Source organism: Pongo abelii, chromosome 2 (genome assembly GCF_028885655.2).
Source record: "Pongo abelii isolate AG06213 chromosome 2, NHGRI_mPonAbe1-v2.0_pri, whole genome shotgun sequence".
NCBI classification, from domain to species: Eukaryota; Metazoa; Chordata; class Mammalia; order Primates; family Hominidae; genus Pongo; species Pongo abelii.
The window spans coordinates 109,460,915-109,482,038 of NC_085928.1; the positions used below are offsets into that span (position 1 = coordinate 109,460,915).

General features: G+C 45.7%; 1 protein-coding gene across 1 annotated transcript in view; it reads right to left on the minus strand.

Annotated features, from left to right (window-relative positions):
- Positions 1-12,472: 12,472 nt before the first annotated feature.
- The window catches only part of EXOSC7 (exosome component 7), a 35,371-nt gene continuing 26,719 nt past the window's right edge, over positions 12,473-21,124 (minus strand). The window contains exons 6-8 of the mRNA XM_002813868.6: positions 18,276-18,399; positions 16,365-16,520; positions 12,473-12,709 (exon numbers count right to left, since the gene is read on the minus strand). Coding sequence (XP_002813914.4) covers positions 12,605-12,709; positions 16,365-16,520; positions 18,276-18,399 — 385 coding nt within the window. The 3' untranslated portion in view covers positions 12,473-12,604. The remainder of the gene's footprint in view (positions 12,710-16,364; positions 16,521-18,275; positions 18,400-21,124) is intronic.

Sequence of the window (21,124 nt, forward strand, 5' to 3'; positions counted from 1 at the left end):
CTGCCCCCATCGTTCAATGACCTCCACCTGGTCTTTCCCTTAACACATGGGGATCATGAGGATTACAATTCAAGGTAAGAATTTGGGTGAGGACACAGTCAAACCATATCATTCTGCCCCACATGATTGTGCTTTGAAATGCGAGGGCATGGGAGGGGCGGGGCGCAATGATATGGCTTGGCTGTGTCCCCACCCAAAAATCTCACCTTGAATTGTAATCCTCATAATCCCCATGTGTCATGGGAGAGACCAGGTGGAGGTCATTGAACCATGGGGGCAAGTTTCTCCCATGCTGTTCTCGTGATAGTGAGTCTCATGAGATCTGATGGTTTTATAAGCATCTGGCATTTCCCCTGCTTGTACTCACTCTGTCCTGCTGCCATGTGAAGAAGGTGTCTGCTTCTCCTTTGCCTTCCACCATGATTATAAGTTTCCTGAGGCCTCCCCAGCCATGTAGAACTGAGTCAATTAAACCTCTTTCCTTTCTAAATTACTCATTCTTGGGCAGTTCTTTATAGCAGTGCGAGAACGAACTAATACAATGATAATAAATGACCATGTCACTGCTTTATGTATTTACTGTGCTATACTTTTTATCATTATTTTAGAGTGTACTCCTTCTACTTATTTAAAAAAAAAAAAGTTAACTGTGAAACAGCCTCAGGTGGGTCCATCAGGAGGTTTTCCAGAAGAAGGCACTGTTATCATAGGATATGATAGCTCCATGTGTGTGACTGTCCCTGAAGACCTCCCACTGAGACAAGAGGTGGAGGTGGAAGACAGTGACACTGATAATCCTGACCCTGTGTAGGCATGAGCTAATGTGCGTTTGTGTCTTAGTTTTTAACAAAAAGTTTAAAAAGTAAAAAAGTAATAATAACTAGAAAAAGCCTATAAAATAAGGATATAGAGAAAATAATTTTGTACAACTGTTCAATGTGTTTGTGTTTTAAGCTAAATGTTATAAAAGTCAAAAAGTTAAATGAGTTCAAAAGTTTACAAAGTAAAAAAAGTTATGGTAAGCTCAGGTTAATTTATTATTAAAAAAGAAAACCATTTTTAAAAAAATTTAATGCAGCTTATGTGTGCAGTGTTTTATAGAGTCTAGAGTAGTGTGCAGTAATGTCTACATTCACTCACCACTCACTGACTCACTCAGAGCAACTTCCAGTCCTGCAAGCTCCATTCATGGTAAGTGTACCATGGTAAGTGTACCATTTTCTTTATCTTTTATACTAGGAGTCCCCAACCTCCAGGCTATGGACCAGTACTGGTCCGCAGTACTGGTCCGTGGCCTGTTAGCAACTAGGCCCATAAGCAGGAGGTGAGTGGCAGGTAGGCGAGCATTACCACCTGAGCTCCGCCTCCTGTCAGGTCAGCAGCAGCATTACATTCTCATGGGAGCACAAGCCCTATTGTGAGATGTGCATGAGAAGGTCTAGGTTGCACACTCCTTATGAGAATCTAACGCCCAATGATCTGAGGTGGAACAGTTTCATCCTGAAACCATCATCACCCCACCCCCGCATCCGTGGGAAAATTGTCTTCCATGAAACCAGTCCCTGGTGCCAAAAAGGTTGGGGACTGCTGTTTTATACCATATTTTTACTCCACTTTTTCTACGTTGAGCTAAACAAATACTTAACATTATGTTACAACTGCCTATAGTATTCAGTGCAGTCACGTGCTGTACAGGTTTGTAGCCTAGGAGCAACACACCATACCCGAGAGCCTAAGTGTGTAGCAGGCTATGCCACCTAGGTTTGTGTAAGTACACTCTGTCATGGTAGCACAACGATGAAGTCGCCTGACAATGTATTTCTCAGAACATATTCCCATTGTTAAGCAACGCATGACGGTATCCCTGTTATGGTCCTACTTGATGGTGTGCTGTGATTACGTAGGAGAGTGTCTTTGTCTGTAGGAAACACACATACTGAAGTATTAGACAGCGATATGGTACTGTGTTGACAACTTACATAGTTCAGGGGGGTACTGTCGTTGCAAGTTTTCTGTGAGTTTGAGATTCTTCCAAAAGAAAATACAATACTATGTACTTCAGGCTTTTCCCTGCCTTCCAGGGACCCCACCTTCCCCTATCTGACTTAGGGAAGGATCTCTTATGTAGGCCAGGGAAGCAGGAGGCCAGCTGGGCTGGCCCAGTGCACAGTAGTCCTGCCAAGGGTGGGGGCCCTGAGCAGGGAGCAGAGCATTTGCACAGCCCCTCAACGACACTGGGCTCCACCTCTCACATTCTCAGAGTGGGAAGGGTTTTATATTCACAGCTGGGCCCTCGGGAGACAATTTGGAGCCTGATGATTACATAACCTAAAAGGGGCCTTGTTCCTGGAACTCTGGGTGGGTAGCAGATGGTAAAGGAAAATTAATATTTTTGTTAACTGCTTTGCTTTCTTGGTTTTCTCACCTTGGCCCAACACTATCTTGGCCCTTCAGTGGTAGGAAAATGAACAAAGTATGCTTTCTAAACACGAGGCAACCAGAGGCCCCATGTTTTCCAGGGCGGGCTGATGGTTGAAGCTATGGGGACTGTGGTGGCATCTCACAGGGCACCGAATGCAGCCAGGGCAGGGCAGAAGGAAGGTGGCCCTCAGGCTGAGGAAGGGACACAGAGGGTGTGGCCAGGTGAGGGGAGGAAGGAATGAGCACAGAGCTCCAGGCGGAAAATGCACTAGCAGAGTCTTGGAGCCAAGCAAAAGCACCTTGCGTTCCAGATCCCAAGCCAATGAGGACAGGGTGGGGAAGACATAAAGCTGGATATGTAGCTTAGAGGAGCCATCAAGCCATCTTAAAAGACTCTGGACATGAGCCTGGAGACCACGGGGGACCAATGGAGAACCATGCTGGGGAGGGCTGGGATCAGAGCACACTTTGGAGAGAGCACTTTGGCTGCTGAGCGTGGAATGCATTGGGGGGCCCAGTGAGGTGGCAGAGAGATATTAAGCATGTGTTCAACATTAGCCCCCAAGCAAGGGGGGACACACCTTCACTGGGGGGAGTGTGACTCTCCTACTAGCCCGGCAAGTGAACTATTCACACTTCAGGAAGAAGACATGCTTAGGAATTTCCATTAAGCAGTAAGCAACGTCTTTGATCTTTTCACCTGCAGGTTTTCAAGGTGTGGGTGCATGCATGTGTGTACGTGCACATGCTACGCAGAGCTCCTCTACAAGCACCTGGGAGTCTGCCTGTGCTGTTAAAATGACTTACGTAGAATCAGGGCAGGGAGGAAGTGGCTTTTGCCTTGGAGCCTCTTCAAGTCTAGGTTTGGCTTGTCTTTTGAGAAGGGTCTATACAGCCGAGAGACACATGGACAGTTCTGACAGAAGGCAAGTTCATCTCACAACTTTAAACATACCCATATGTTCTCATCATTTAGCTCCCACTTACAAGTGAGAACATGCACAAAGAGGGGAACAACACACACTGGGGCCTTATGAACTGTGGAGGGTGGAAGAAGGGAGAGGATCAGGAAAAATAATTCATGGGTTCTAGACTTAACCTGGCTGGTAAAATAATCTGCACAACAAGCCCCCATGACCCAAGTTTACCTGTGTAACAAACCTGCACATGCACCCAGAACCTAAAATAAAATTAAAAAAGAAAGACACAAACAAAAAAAACGCCCAAAATCATGGAGACAGAAAGTAGGATGGTGGTTTCCAGGGGCTGGGGGTGGAGGGATGAGGAGTTAGTGTTTCTGGATACACAGTTGTAGACAGGAGAGATGAAAAAGTTCTGGAGATAGACAGTAGTGACGGCTGCAAAACAATTTGAATGTACTTAATGTCACTCAATTGTACACTTAGAAATGGTTAAAATAGCAAATTTTTTTTCTTTTTTTTTTGAGACAGAGTCTCGCTCTGTCTTCCAAGCTGGAGTGCAGTGGTGCAATCTCAGCTCACTGCAACCTCCACCTCCCAGGTTCAAGCGATTCTCCTGCCTCAGCCTCCTGAGTAGCTGGGACAACAGGCACCCACCACCATGCCTAATTTTCTGTATTTTTAGTAGAGACGGGGTTTCACTGTGTTAACCAGGATGGTCTCGATCTCCTGACCTCGTGATTCGCCCACCTCGGCCTCCCAAAGTGCTGGGATTACAGGCGTGAGCCACCGTGCCCGGCCCAAAATAGTAAATTTTATGTTGTGTATTACCACAATAAAAAGTTGTAATAATGCAAAAATAGAATCACCCAAGGCAATGGGTAAAATAAATAATGAATCCTCTCTTGTGAATAGAATATTGTCCTGTGTTATATCTGTGGGTGTGAAAAGTGCTATTTCACTAAATGTAAACATTTAAAGTACATCTCTATTTTTCGTAACCTGGTTTGGGCATTTCATCATTTTTTTATTGCTTCAGTGGTCTTCAAAAAATGCAAATTGGCCAGAAGCGGTGGCTCATGCTTATAATAAAAATCCCAGCACTCTGAGAGGCTAAGGCGGGAGGATCAATAGAGGCCAGGCATTCAAGACCAGTCTGGGGAACATAGGGAGACCCCATCTCTAAAAAATAATAACAATAATAATAATAATAAAGCCAGACATGGTGGCATGCACCTGTAGTCCCAGGTACTCTGGAGGCTGAGGTGGAAGGATCACTTGAGCCCAGGAGGTCGAGGCTGCAGTGAGCCATGATCACACCACTGCACCACTCCAGCCTGGATGACAGAGGGAGACCCTACCTTTAAAAAAAAAAAGAAAGAAAGAAAGAAAAGGCAGGGGTTCAATATCTCTTGATCTCTGAGTTAATAAGCAGGTTAGAAGAGGCCATCTAGTCTAACCACCCCTCGATGTGGGATGTCCCTTTCCATTGACCCTGTCAGATGTCTCCATATGTTGCTTAAACCCTTCCAGGCACAGGAAGCTCATTACCTGAAAAGCAACTAGTTTCATCGTTAGACACTTGGCTTGTCCTCAGGATCTCCCTGTGGCAGGTAGTTTTCCTCCGGGAAACTACCCCATGGTTCCTGGTGCTGGCCTGTGGAGCAGTCACATGAGAGGCCAGCCACTGGCCAGCATGTCCTTCTTTGACTGTCCTTTCTCCATGTTCCATTCCTTTTTTCCTCTCAATGGGTCCTCTACAATATGGTTCCTGGATGCTACAGATTTCAATCTACTTCAATCTTCCAGAGAATTCTCATTGCATAAAACTGTGCTTGTTACGGTCTTCATTGTGGTGCAGATCCCAGAACAAAACTTGCTTTTAAGGGCCTTCCTCTGGGCCAGGGCCTGTGCCTCCTGTGGGCAGACTAGACCCTCTATTCAGGAAGCCACAGATTCACGGGCTCTTTGTAGCACCTAGTTGTTGCCACTGTTGAGTTTATGGCCATTAAATATCCAGATCCTCTTGTCCACCCCCAACTCTCCCTGGCCAGGTGTGGACTGCCATTGCAGCCACCTGCAATGGATTCACCGATAGCCCTGGTGGAGCCAATTTTACCTTCTACATATGGAGGATGATATCAATTTCATCTTCCTTGCATTAAAGATCTGCTGACACTGTCCACGAGACCTCAACTGGCCCATGGCGCAGCAAGTGTGGGTGGCTTCAGCCAAGAGAGTGATGCTGCATTAATGTTCATGAGTGACCCCAACCCTCAAGGAAGTGTCTGTTCACTAACACACCACTCTCACAGCCCAGTATTTCATACCAATCTCCCTATACAAAGAATGATCTTAATAACAAAACAGAGAGGCAAAAAAAAATCAGAGGAAGAGAGCTCTAAAGGCATATTTCAGCTTTCAAGGTTTTTTTGTGTGTGTGGTGGTGTTGTTTCTTTTCTCAAAGCTGTTGGAAGTCTCAGTTATACAAAACAAGCTTTGGTCACTCCACCCATATTAGCCCGAATAACATGCAAACTTCTGGCCCACCATGGAGCCATTCCAGCCTCCCACCCCACCCGCAACCCTCACCCGGCACAGATGTTTCCTTTTAGTTCCACTGGCCCCATGTCAACAGAAATGTGGCCCAGCTATAACAGAGGCAGAGAACTTTCCACATGCCCTTCCAAGGTGAGAGCGTATAGACAGCCTGGTGCAGGGGCTCACATCTGTAATCCCAACTCTTTGGCAGGCGGAGCTGGGAGGATTGTTTGAGCCCAGGAGTTGGAGGCTGCAGTGAACTATGATCATACTACTGCACTCCAGCCTGGAAAACAGAGCAAGAGCCTATCTCTAAGAAAAAAAAAAAAAAAAACTTTGTTGGCCTAGTACTCTGTCATTCATTCAAGTATTGGCTTTGCCCCTGTGTACCGGGCCCTGAGTTAGGTAGGTCCTAACTCAGTCAAATCTTAGCTGTCAAGGGGCTCACAGTCCTTGTTATTTTATGCTTAAAGCTCTGTAGTGTGGCAGTGGAAAGAGAATGGAGTACCACGTTCCAAATTTGGCTGAGATACCTGGCACTTGTGTCGTTTTGGATGAGTTATTCAAGACCAAACTCCTCTTCTGTAAAGTGGGGTAATAATCTCTAGCCTGCTTGCACATGGGATTCTTTCAAGGAGCAAACTGAGGTCTCGCATGGGAGACAGCTGAGCAACCTGCAAGGTTGTGGGAAGGAGGAGGGGTGGTCTGAGCCACCACGCTGTCCCAGTGTGTCAAGGAGCTTGATAGCCTCTTTTCACACCTCGATTCCTTCCACTCCAAGGGACAGTAACTTAATCACCTGATTTGTAACGTTGGGAATAATAAACTGGGCATGCACTTACCTGATGCCCTCAGGTATAATAGTTCACACAAGAAGAGAAAAACAGCCCTATAGGATGCTACAGGAGATTTCAATCTTCTTTAGCTGAAACTCCCTGACTTCCCATCATGTCCGAGAATTTGGCAAATATAAACCCAGCTGTGTGTTTAGGGATCTTTGAGTTTCTAAAGCATCTAACTATCCCTACACAGCTTTGCTGGAGGTTTTGCAGGTTTCCCTTTCCCCCATAGAGTTCCTCTATGTTCCCAAGCCTGATTCTTATTCCACGTCCAGAATCTGCAAATGCCCCCAGGGAAGGAAATGCCAGTGACAGGCTGCTCACTTCAGAAAGTCTCCCCTTCTCTGGAATTTTAGGCCATGAAATCCTCTTTGCTTCCAGAGCTTTCCAAAATCTTTAATGATATGACTCTTGAAATGCATTCAGCATTTTTAGCCGCAGCAGCATGAATGGTGGTCTGCCATGACCTACATATCCTACCCAGAACTGAAGTCAAAACACTTGTTGAACACCTCCCTCGGAAAATGTCCTCTGATGGGCATTAACACGATTCCCGACTATCTGCGCTTTTTTTGGCCCATTCCCACAGGTCCATACAAATCCCTTTTCTCTGATCATCCCGTCTTACTCCTTTCAGGCCCTTGTCCAATTAGCCAAGTTACTCCCTACTACCCAGGAATCCATGTGTACCTTATCCCTTTGTGCAAATTTAACAACCAAGTGCACTGGCTGCACTCAGTTCTCTCACTGCTGTCCTGCAGGGCTGTAATGCAGGAGCAGTCCCTTTGGGGCACACATCAATATAGAGAACCAACTCATCCACAAGCCAGACCTGGGGTTTTCCTCTTCCAGTAGCTGGCTGCAGGAGTCCCCTCCCCCATGAGGTCATAAGTGTGGATGGGAGACACTGGCGAACAGGGTGACAGACGAATCTGGGCTACCTGGTATATTCCTTGGTTGTGCCCACTGAACTGCTCAGGCCTAATCCTGAATGTACATTTTCATGTTGCATGAATTGTTGCTGCACCCATCCAAACTTATGACCTGGTGGGTCTGACAATAACCAGCATGATGGGTGGCTCAGGTCACTTGAGGTCCCAGGGTTGGGTATTCAGTCTCTAATTGGGCCCAGTGGCAAGCCAGAAACTTCTTTTCAAACTCACTCATTTGGAGGTGAATAGTTTTCCACCACATGGCCTTGCTCCAGAATCCTAGGGTCTGTGCTACAACGTTCCTATTGGGCCTGCCAGAAACTACACAGCACCCTTATCTGCCCCAGACAGCACTAGCTCCCTTGGAATTTCTGGGTCACATGGAGCAGGAGGGATGCTTGTAATGCAGCTTAAACAAGCTTCAGAGTCCTGTCTTATTCTGGACTCCCATTCACAACTGGTAAGTTTGTGAATTACTCAGTAAATGCATTGAGACAGCATTCTCAAGTACAGCATTCTTGTCTCCAAAATCCAGAGGCCCAACAAGTGCTGTACTTCTCAGTGAGGGTAGTGGGGATGAGGGTGGGTGCAAGGTTCAAAATCTACCACCTTAGAGGGGGTATCTCTCAGAATGCCCCACACCACTGGATACCTAAAAACATTATCAGTGTGGTGGTCTCTTTAATCTTCATGGGGTTTATTTCCCACCCTCTCGCACATGTGTCTTTTACTAGGACTTCCAATGGCTTGCCACGTCCTATGTACTAGATCTAATCAACATGACTTTATCAACATAAATAGATCAGCGCGATGGCCCTGAAGATATCACTGTGACAAAAAGTAGGTGATTAACATAGACCACTGACAAGACACTGAACACATTTTGCAGTCCTTCCACATAAGAGATCTGCTTTTGACCCCTCTTGTTAATGGGGATTAAGGAAGGATTTACCTAATTTATAGCCACATACAAAGCATTGGAGGCTGTGTTATTAATCTTAGTGAAGATACTTCATCCAACAAAGCAGCAGAAATTGGAGCTCTCTCATGTGTTTGGTGGTCATCTACCATGATTCACCTGGCTTTTACAGGGGCCACAGAGATAAGATAAATGGCAATGAGGTGGGGACAATCACCCTTGCATCCTTAAAGTCTTTGATGTTGGTCCTAATCTCTGCAATTTCTCCCAATATCCAATATTGTATTATCTTGGCCAGGGAAGGGAGGCAGTTTCCAACCTTGACCCTTCTTACCATTGTGGTTTTCATTCCATCCCATTTATGACATCTCAATCGTACCACATCCATCCCACTTACACATTTGCAGACGGAAATTATCCCAGGACCTACTGACCATTTTGAGCCAGACTTACTTGTACCATCCATTTATTACCTAGCCTCCATCCCCCATCCCCTTTGACTGGAGAGCCTTGGCGGCATTTCAGGTCTCCTAATACAGGCATCAAGTCAAAACCCAGATTCAAAAGCCTTCAAATCACCTTTCCTCAATGCTGCTATTCCAGACTGGAGAACTATTATTGTAGGTGCTAATGGTGATATCACAGGATTCTTATTTAAAGACACCAACCTCCCTCCTGTCAATGGACTTTGATCTGTGAACTGGCTTACGGAAACTGGGTGAAGGACTGGAATTTCCCATTATAGTGGTTGACATATGCTTTTTATGCTCCAATTATTATTATTTTTAATTTCGACAAGTTGAGTAAAATCCTGATTGGCTGCCCATGTCTTAACCCTCAGAACACATAATCTATTAGCTACGGTCTGACTGCCATAGAGGCAGAGGCGAGGCTGAGGACAGAAGGTAATCTATCAGAGGCATCTAGCAATGCATGGAACATTGTTTCCCCACTAACTAGCAGTTACTTTATGGCCATTATTTGGGATGTATAAATAACACTGGGATAAACTCCTCTGTATTAATATTTCCACTCCCCTTGTATCATAAATTATTTACTTCGATTACATGCCCAGAAGTAGAATTACTAAGTCAAAGAGCAAACATTTTTAAGGCTTTTTGTTGAGAAGCAGTCTCGCTCTGTCGCCAGGCTGGAGTGCAGTGGCGCGATCTTGGCTCACTGCAACCTCCACCTCCTGGGTTCAAGCAATTCTCCTGCCTCGGCCTCCCAAGTAGCTGGAACTACAGGCGTGTGCCACCATGCCAATTTTTGTATTTTTAATAGAGATGGGGTTTCACCATGTTGGCCAGGATGGTCTCGATCTCTTGACCTCTTGATTCGCCCACCTCAGCCTCCCAAAGTGCTGGGATTACAGGCGTGAGTCACCACACCCGGTCTTTTAAGGCTTTTAATGCACACTGCCAGATTGTTTTCCAAAAAGTCTGGAATAGCGAAGACTTATTCTCTACTGGCAGTTTGCATGTGAGACAACTGGCTTTACTAAGCAAACAAACTACTGTTAATATTCTAAACTCGGCCAGGCGCTGTGGCTCACGCTTGTAATCCCAGCACATTGGGAGGCCGAGGCAGGCGGATCACAAGGTCAGGAGATCAAGACCATCCTGGCCAACATGGTGAAACTCCGTCTCTAATAAAATAAAAAAAAATTACCCAGGTGTGGTGGTGCACGCCTGTAGTCCCAGCTACTCGGTAGGGTGAGGCAGGGGAATCACTTGAACCCGAGAGGCAGAGACTGTAGTGGGCGAGATCGTGCCACTGCACTCCAGCCTGGCAAAAGAATGAGACTCCGTCTCAACAACAACAACAAAAATCTAAACTCATGTCCCAGTGCAGTGGCTCATGCCTGTAATCCCAGCACTTTGGGAGGCCAAGGCAGGATGATTGCTTGAGGCCAGGAGCTCAAGACCAGCCTGGACAACATAGTGAGACCCTCATTTTAAAAAAATAATTTGCTGAGCATGGTGGCATGCCTGCAGTCCCAGCAAGGTGGGAAGATCACATGAGCCCAGGAGTTTGAGGCTGCAGTGAGCTATGATTGCACCATTGCATTCCAGCCAGATAGAGTGAGACCCTATCTCTAAAAACAAAAAAAAGAAAAAAAATTAACTCGTGATTTGGAAGACTAAGGAATCAGAGACAAAAGCCCACTTGAATATTATTTAACATTGCATTTCTTATACTCCGCCCTTGCTTTGACCAACTTCAATGTTCTTCTACCTAATGTTTATTTAAAGACCACTAAAGACAGCTGTGGCTCTGCTGGATGAAACAGGTCTGTCCCAGGATATTTTTCCAAGTCTTTGCCAGTCTCTGTCTTCAGTTTTCTCTTCTCTCACTCTGAGAGTTGCAACAATCAGATCTTTCCAATAAATGCCTCTCCTGGAGAGTCCCTGCTCATATGGTGTTTTGTTTCATTTGCAATATACGTATATTACATGTAGGGGTGGCCTTCAGGGAAAGGTATGGGGTGGCTAGAAACAGATTCCACCATCTTTTTCTCTTCTTTCTCCATTTTTACTGGAAGCGCTTAGCCAGCCATCCAAGCTGGGTAGCTGTTTGTCGTACCACTGGCATGGCAAAGCCTCATCTGTCTGTCTGAAGGGAAGTGAAGCAGAGCTGAGTTTGACATATATGACAGTACCCATTCTAATGTATGCATCTCAAAATGATCCACTGGAATCAACCATCAAAAGCAAACGCTTCTAAACTTTATTCACACTCCAGTTGCATCTCTGTGCCACCACTGCCAATGTTTTGTCATGTCACGGGCAGTCAACCAGGAGCAGGAGAGGAGAGACCAGGCTGATTTCTGCCTTGTTGGGAACACCGTCATGGTGCCTGTAGATAGTCACTGAAGAAACATAAAAGATGAAAACCCAGGCTGTGCTCTCAACAGGGCAGAAGCTTCCCCATTAAGCCCAAGTCTAGGCAGCTGCTTCTCTCCACAGGGATGGACCTGGCCTTGCTGGGAGGAACGCCCACACCAGGATCTCTGGAAGTAGTCCCAAGGGCTTCAGCTCACATTATGTTCTTTCCATTTGGTGATAAATTCCTAACGCCTTACCCCATTTGTCTAACTGGAATGCAGAGAGCAAATGCCATGGTTGAAATGCTCTCCTTCATGAATCAGCTCCTTCCCCAGGGCGTTTTAAGATTTAGGAGTTTCAGTTCCCCTAGAAAAAAAAAAAAGGCTGCTCTACACATGAAGAGACTTAATTCTAACACACTGCACAGTGAGACTACAGGCTTATAGGAAGAGCCTTCTGGGCCAGCAAGCACAGTCTTCCTTTCTATGCTGAGAGCATGAAGGCAGCTGAATTATCAAATGACAACATCTTGAAAGCTGCCTTCTTAATGCTGACAAAACAAAATCTTAGGAAACACCAGGGAGTGATTATAAAACACAAAGCAATTTCAAAACAAGAGTGATAAGAAAGGATGGCTAAGGGCCAAAGCTGCCACTAAAGCCCCTGAACCTAGGGAATTCCATTCGGATCTCTTGGAGGGCAGGAAGTCAGAGCTGCACTTTCCCAGGATTTGGGATGGCTAACCAGACAGACAGACGCCCTGGGTATGTACCTGCAGCAGAATGCCTCCTCTTTTTTCCTCTCCCAGAACCACCCAAATACACAAGGTGAATGAACTTTTCCTTGTGATTCTTATTTTTAAAGTTCTTCAAGGGGAAAAAAATTCACAAAATACATATCATAAGCATTTCCTTCAAACCAGTTTCTGTCAGGTCTTTACTCCAGCTTGTGGGGTCTCCCTTGGTGGCAGAGCTCTGGATTTGTCTGCCACTCACTAGATAAGGGCCAGACCCAGAGGGGTCACTGAATGGTGCCTTGGCTTCAACTGAAGAACTCTAGACATACCAAACCAGACCAGAAAATAGCCTTTAATTTTACATGTACAAATGTTGCTGTAAATTCGTAACAGCGAAGAAAAATATATACAAACCGGTTTAAAAGGAAAAATAAAAAACAATCCACAGTTGAGCAGTTGATGTGCAAATCATCCCAGGAATCCAACTTTCTGTCTCTTGGGCCCCAGGCTTTCTTCCTTGTGCAGAACACTCTGCAAGGAGGCATGCAGCACCTTGCCCACACGCTTGCCAGTCTGTGGAGAAGGGATGGGAGAGAGCACACGCCCCCTTGTAAGGCACACACACACTGACCAGAAAAGCATCCCTTTCTGCCAGCTAGTCTTTCTGACATTGTACACATTCCATCTGCCTTAGAGGACTTTTATTTAATTAAAGCAAATTAAAACAAAAACCACAAACCCCAACAACATAATAAATTTTGGAAAAATCGTCATATCAAAAAAATAAAGAGAGACAAACACCAGCTCCCACCAGGCAACAAAGAGACAGCAGCAAAGCCTGCCCTGGCCATTAGCTCATGCTTCATTATCCTGCTGCCACTGCAACAAGCAACAAAGTTGTCAACCAAATCTGGGCTTGGGTACAGCCAGGTGACACTGTACTATAGGGAGACCACAGGGAATCCAGAGTCTGTCTGGAGAAGAAACAGATGATGCCAAGGACATTTTAGTAAGCAGCTTCTCATTCACCTCCCATGAAGCCTCTAAGCAGAACTGCTCAGGTGTGACCAAAGTCAGTACCTGGATGGGATCTTTGGTGTTTACTGCCATGCTGAAATGCTAAAGGCAGTGAAATGTTGGAATCAAAACACATCAAGAGGGACAACCCACAAAATTAATAATCAGTCCCTACACAGCAGACACGAGAGGTAAAAAAAAACAAAAACAAAAACAAAACAAAACAAAACAAAACTCAATATGGCCAGGAGTAGTGGCTCATGCTTGTAATCCCAGCACTTTTGGAGGCCAAGGCAAGAGGATTTTGTTTGAGGCCAGGAGATCAAGACCAGCCTGGGCAACAGAGTGAAACCCCATCTCTACAAAAAACTAAAAATTAGCTGGGCATGGTGGTATGCACCTATAGTCCCAGCTACTCAGGGGGCTGAGATGGGAGGATTGTCGGAGCCCAGGAGGTCAGGGCTGCAGTGAGCTGTGACTGTGCTACTGTACTCTAGCCTGGATAACAGAGCAAGACCCTGTCTCAAAAAACCACCACCCCAATATAAAAAAATATATTTTTCTTTATGAAACTGTTATTCTATCTGTCTCTGGGCCCAAGAATCATTTTAAGAATACAAAGAACCAACCACAAATCTCTACCTTATCAAGTCTTTCACATTCCCATAGCAGTTTGGATTCAACTCTGCCACTGGTTCCATTCTCAACAATGTTGAGATAAAAACATCCATGCCTAAATCCCTGCCTCAATCTCTTCAGTTACAGGTGTATTCTCCCCAGAGTAACGACTTGTGTGTCTTCTCCCCTGGCCCCTAAATGTAACATGGAATGAGATCCCAAGTATGACTGAAACTCTTATGAAAAGATGATTTCGATCTAAAAGGCTGGGAAGTGATCACCTCTATGAAATGCAAAGTCAGGGTCAAAGGTCAAAAAGGCCTTTCGGGGCTGGATGCAGTGGCTGATGCCTGTAATCTCAACACTGTGGGAGGCCGAGGCGGGCAGATCACGAGGTCAGGAGTTCAAGACCAGCCTGGCAAACATAGTGAAACCCCATCTCTACTAAAAATACAAAGAAATTAACTGGGAGTGGTGGCGGGCACCTGTAATCCCAGCTACTCGGGAGGCTGAGGCAGAATCACTTGAACCAGGGAGGCGGAGGTTGCAGTGAGCTGAGATTGCACCACTGCACTCCAGCCTGGGCAATAGTGTGAGACTCCATCTCAAAAAAAAAAAAAAAGGGGCCTTTGGAAAGATTTTCCCATAGCATTAGAAAAAGAAAAAAAAGTCTGAGTCTGTCAAATAGGGGTACTGATTATTCATATACATGAGGGTGGGGAGAGAGGACAGCAAGAGGAGATGAGATGCACAGGATGCCAGGACTTGAGAGGGCCTTGATGCCTCTGAATCCAGATGCAGGAAAGCAACTGCAGAAGCTAGGGGTGACAGCCTGCACAACTATCCCCAAAGCTCTCAGCTCCACCGAGTCATTTTCCAGATTGCTGCATCCCTGTGTGAGATAAATAGTAAGACAGGACCACAGAGCTATAGTCCCCTGTCCAGAGTTAGCAGACCTCATCCCCCAAACCTGAGGGGAGGACAAAGCTCAGCTCACTGAACAGAGCTCTGGTTCTGCCATCCATGACAGCCAGGGCAGATCTGGTTTATAAGGCTGACATTGCACAGTGGCTGGGAGCAGGGGCTCTGGACGCACACAGTCTTGGTTTAAATCCTAGCTCCAGTATTTATGAGCAGGGAGGCCTGTACGCAAGCTGCTTGTCCTCTGTGTGCCTCAGTTTCCTCATCTGTAAAAATGAGGACAATAATAGTAGTTACCTCACAGGTTGTTGAGGACTAAATGATATATTTAAAGCAGTGAAAACAGTATCTGGCACATACTTTAGTAACTTTAGGTATTTGTTTACTGTACTTGTTGTTGCTATTTAGAGAAACTCTCATAAACTCTCCTGGGAGGGAGAAGAGTACCTTCTAAAACAAGGTTTGACAGTCCTTTGCCTAGAGGCCTTTGGTAGAATTTATGCAGCATTAAGTCTGGAGAAATTTGAACTCAGGGTGCTTCAAGGAGCACAGAGAATAAGAGCTACCATTAGCTGAGAACTGATGACGTATCAGGCACTGTGACACTTGCTTCACCTCTACACCTCACATCATCCTAATAACAACCTCAGCAGTGTCTGGGCAGATATTACTATTATCAGTCCCACTTTGCAGATGAGGGGAACTATGGCCCAGAGCCAGGTTTGCAGCCAGGGCAGTACACCCTCACAGCCCATGGTTGGGAACTCCATGCTATATACAGTGCTCATTCTGGCCTTTTAAATAAGATGATAAAGAGAGAAAGAAGATGTCATGTTCTTGGATTCTTCAGTATGAAGTCATTGTTTCTAAACACAAGAGTGCTTGCTATTAAGCAATGATCTCTGGGCATGTGTGGTGATATAGAGGTTACAAGAAAGTATGAATAATCAGATCCTGCTAACTCTGTTCCTGGAAGTTCAGTCAGTCAATCAGTCGGAAAGGTGAGGTGGATATAGGGGAAAGAAGGTCTGGGAAACAGGTGAGCAGGACCCTGTCCCTGCCCTGCGGGGCTTCCAGGCCAGTGAGGTGACAGACATGTGAGGCAAACAGTACAGAGAACTGTAGAAGTGCCCTGATGGCTCTGCTAGGGATGGGGGCAACCCAACCCAACTCCAGTGGGTCAGATTTCTCACCATCCCTGCTTGTCTCCATTTAAACACTTCTAGAGCTGTAATGAATTTGGGAGACAGCCACACTTCAGCCCCTGCTTCCACCTTTACTCACCCACTTCAAGGGACAGGAAGCAGTGAGCCAAGAATTCTATTCCCTCATCAAGTCACAAAGGCCTGCACTTGTGGAGTTACGAGTGGCTCTTTACATTATGAAAGTCCAACGGTCTTATTTAGACACATAGAAGTGAGATGGGGGGAGTACTTACTGAGGATAATTAATGGTTACTGGTAGGCTCCTTACCTCCCAGTCCAGAGTATCCAACCCCACAACTCCCCTTAATTAGGTCAGCAGACCCCTGGCTCAAACTAGCTGTTCCCAAACCTCCAAGTTTGGGGTCAAGGCTGTGAATGGGGAGAATCCCCATGGTATGACCAAGGGAGCAGGAAGCAGCAGGCACCCCGGCCAGGTCCCCACACCTTCCTCAGAACCAAGGCCTCACCTCCATCATCTCGAAGATGCTCTCTGGGTCCAGGCTGCCCTTCCCCACTTTCCTCATGCACGTCACAACTCCCTTGCTGGTCACCGACACCAGCAAGCTGGCCAGCGAGCAGGCCTCCTCCTGAAGAGTAGCATCCACCACATGCCGATAGCCAATCTGCAAAGGCAGGGCGCACGGCACACGGTGGGTCATGCAGGCCCCCGAGTCCCACCCTTGATGGCCTCGTGGTGGGAATCTCCACACCAAGCAAAGTATTTGCACTGTCATTCCAGGTCTTATTTTAGATTCTGCTCACGAGGAAAACAGCTGAGAGAATGTTCAACAATTCTCACAGGCCACTGTGTGGGTGGTACAATAAAAACACGATATGGAAAAACAGGGCAGGGGGGTTTAAAACTAGAATTCAGAGACCATCTAAGACAAAGGCCACCAAGGCTTTCCAACAGAGGGGCACAAGGGAGAAATTCACACACAAGGCCACATGGACGTTTCACTGATGGCAAGGAGGAATCACGAGAGTTCATGCTAAGGGACATACTCAAGAACAAGCCAAAGGCTGGGCGCAGTGGCTCATGCCTCCCAGCACTTTGGGAGGCTGAGGAAAATGGATTGCTTGAGCTCAGGAGTTTGAGACCAGCCCAGGCAACATGGCAAGACCCTGTCTCCACCAAAAATACAAAAAAATAGCCAGATATGGTGGTGTGAGCCTGTGGTACCAGCTACTTGGGAGGCTGAGGTGGAAGGGTCGCTTGAGGTTGAGCCGGGGCAGGTGGGGGTTTGCAGCAGAGGTTGCAGTGAGCCTAGATTGTGCTACTGCACTCCAGCCTGGGCAACATAGCAACACCTTGTCTCAAAACAAATAAACAACAAGAAAGAACAAGCCGGCTAGGTGCGGTGGCTCATGCCTATAATCCCAGCACTTTGGGAGGCCGAGGTGGGCAGATCACCCGAGGTCAGGAGTTTTGAGACCAGCCTGGCCAACATGGTGAAACACCATCTCTACTAAAAATACAAAAATTAGCCAGGCATGATGGCACGTGCCTGTAATCTCAGCTACTTGGGAGGCTGAGGCCGAAGAATTGCTTGAACCTGGGAGGCAGAGGTTGCAGTGAGCCGAGATTGTGCCATCGCACTCCAGCCTGGGTGTTGTAGCAAGACTGTCTCAAAAAAAATAAAATAAAATAAAATAAAATAAAAAAAGAAACCAAGACCCAACATCCTGCCATCCTGCTGTCTGAACACTTCACCGCATCCTGTTCATGAAGTGATTTCAGTGGAATTAAACCTGACCTGTTTAGCTTTATTTTTTTTATTTTTATTTTTTTTTGTTTAGCTTTATTTTGAGATAATGAATCCTGAGTGGAATTAGCTACAATCCCAGTCAATAGCCAATAGAGGCCTCTTTGCACAGCCTGGGGCAGCATTAGTTACATATCACATCAGCCTGATGTTCAGCTCCACAGCCCTCTGTTCTGCTCCACAGCCCTCTGTGAAAACCACTCATGATACCCAAGACCTGCTCCAACCTCCCATTTCATAGGGGGGACAGTGTTCGCCACCCTGCCACTACTCAACCACCCCAGACCCCATAGAATTGAGGTAATTAAAGGACATGGTGCTTTAGCAAAGCACATGGTATGTGGAAGGAGCTTAACAAACTCTGGCTACTATTACTACAAACACACTCATGACTCCCAGGACCACATCGTATCTTCCAATTAAAAAGAAAAGAAAGAGCTACTCATGGTAGTGGTTTCTAGTATAACCAAATTATTGGATTTGGGTAAAAGCTACTTCTATATGGTGTGTGATATTACAACTTCTTAACTTATTAAGTAACCTCAGCAGGTTGGGATTAGAGGAGACCCACACCCACAGGGAAGACAAAAACCATAAAATACAAGCTTATACCTTGCACAGAGTGACAATGCAGGGGATATTCTCCACACTTAGTCGTATGCAGTCATAAGGGTCATCAGACAATTCAATGTCCTTCGACCCCTCTTCATCCTCCAGAACTCGAACCCTTGGTATCCTGGAAGCAGAAGCACTATTAAAATTCCCACTTGGAGGAGGAAAAATAACTTCTTTTTAAGATTGAGAATAGGAGTTGGAATCCCTGTGTCTCACAAGAGAAAGACACACTATGCCTATTCTTTATCGTCCTCATCCCTGTCATCCCTGTCAAAAGCACACAGGAGGCACCGCAGTGCAATGAGGAAAGGCATCTTTTAGAAAATGATGCTGGGTCAATCAGATATCCCAATGGAAAAAAAAGAATCTCAATCCCTACCTCACACCGCACATACAAAGCCATACCAAATAGACCATAGATATAAAAAATAAAAGACAAGACAATAAAGCGTTTAGAAAAAAAATCTGCATGACCTTGGAGTAGACAACTATTTCTTGAACAGGATACAGAAAGGGAAAAAAGTTACATATTCAATTATAACATCATGAACTTCTGTGTATCAGAAGACATCATTTAAAAACTAAAAATATAATCTGGGGAGAGAAAATACTATCTGACAGATTACATAAAGAATTCCTATTAAACAAAAAAAGACAGCCCAATAGAAAAATGTACAAAAGACTCAAACGCAGAATATATTTGGATGTCTTCATAAAAGAGACTGTCTGAGTAGCCAATAAACCAAGAAAAGGTGCTCAATTTAAATATCTATTAAAAATGCAAATTAAAACTACACTGTGATACCAAGGCACAACCAAAATAACTATTTAAAAAAAAAAAAGGCCGGGCATGGTGGCTCATGCCTGTAATCCCAGTACTTTCAGAGGCCAAGGTGGGAGGACCACCTGAGCTCAGGAGTTCGAGACCAGCCTGGCCAAGATGGTGAAACCCCATCTCTACTAAAAATACAAAAATTAGCTGGGTGTGGTGGCGCACATCTGTAATCCCAGCTACTTGGGAGGCTGAGGTAAGAGAATTGCTTGAACCTGGGAGGTGGAGGTTGCAGTGAACTGAGATCACGCCACTGCAGTCCAGCCTGGGAGAGAGAGTGAGACTCCAACTCAAAAAAAAAGCAAGAGTTGACGAAAATGTGAAACAACCCAGAACTCTTATATACACTGCTGGTGGAAGTGTTAACTGGTAAAACACTTTGTGAAACTGGCAGCATCTACCATAACTAAAGATAGCCATACCCTATAACCCAGAACACTCCTCCCTAACAGAAATAGAGAAATATGTGCACCAACGACATGCACAAAATGTTCATGATGCCCATCCCTGTTTGTAATAGCCTCAAACTGGAAATGAACCAGATGGCCATCAACAGTAGACTGATAAACAATGGCAGACTGGACAGTAGACTGGATAAACAGCGGACTGGACAAAGTCACACAATGGAACACCATACAGCAAAAAGCAAGCTATGACTAAGGCAGCAACACAGATCTCTCAAAACACAATGCTTAGTGAATGAGGCAGACACAAAACAGAACATAGTATATGACACCATTTTTATCAAGTACAAAAGTAATCTATTAAGATGCTGGTTATCATCAGTGAGTGTAAATGCATGGGGGTACAGAAGGTGTGGGATGCTTCTGGGGTGCTGGCAACATTCTGTTTCTTCAGCTGGGTACTGAAAAACACATTTAACCTATGAAGTCAATTCACTCCAGGCTGGGTTGGAGGAGCCAGGAAGGAAGAGGCGGTCCATCCAGCTACTGTAATGGAAACAGCATTGGTACTTTTCCCAGTTCCTCTAACAAAACCCCCCATGATTGAGCCCTGCTGGCCATCCATACACAAGACAACATCTAGATCAGATCAGGGGAGCTTCAGCCAGAGAATGTTGACAAGGGCCAAGGAGTTCTGCAAGGGTCTTCCCCAGTTGGAGCCTTCCCATCACAGGAAGTTCTTAAATACTAAGTAATATCCTATTTGAACAAGTCAGTCAACCATTTACACACTTACACACACATACACACACAGAGTATCTCCCAATTTCCCAACCCTTTGGCTACAACATGACTGGGCAGAAGGGCTAAAGAATACCCTCAGGTGGCCTTTACCCTTCTAAAGGACCCTGAATATGCCAACAGTCTCTCCACATACCAGGGGGACTTGATGCCTTAGAGTCCCCATTCCTTGCCGCCTGCAGGGCTGTTCTTGGTCTGAGGATGAGACTATGGCTGTGCCCATGACAGGTGTCCTCCCCCACCTGAGCAGCTGGGTTAACCTTTCTGGTATACAGTTTGGCCAGCAACTCCCCCACAGCTAAACAGCCTTGTCTGGTTCCCAATCTCTCTTTTTGCCTGGGTGCCTATAGGAACCAGCTGGCAGACGGGGAGTCATTTCTGAGGCTCAAGATATATCACATGACAGCTTCCTTTCCTTCCCCAACAGGGCCCGAGCACCAGCCACTGCTGTGGGATCTGGCACGCAAGCTCCCATGGTGGCCAAGAGTGCCAGGCTCACATTTCAGATAGTCTCAACAAGGAGCCTAGTGGCACAGCTAGGGGTGGGGGACTCTACAGCTTTCATTCTCAGCAAATATTCCAGCCTGCAATTTTTGTCTGCTCTAAATTACACAGGGAGTCTAAACTCATCATAGAAAAGCTCTAAAAAACAGGTAAATGTTATGTTGGCCAAAATATGAGCACCGAAAAATAATTACAATGATTACTTGGGGGTACATATTTATTTCCAGACACATTAAATATAACAACTACCAAAGTAAAATACAACAAACCAACAAACAAAAACCAGGATGAAGGGACTGCATTTA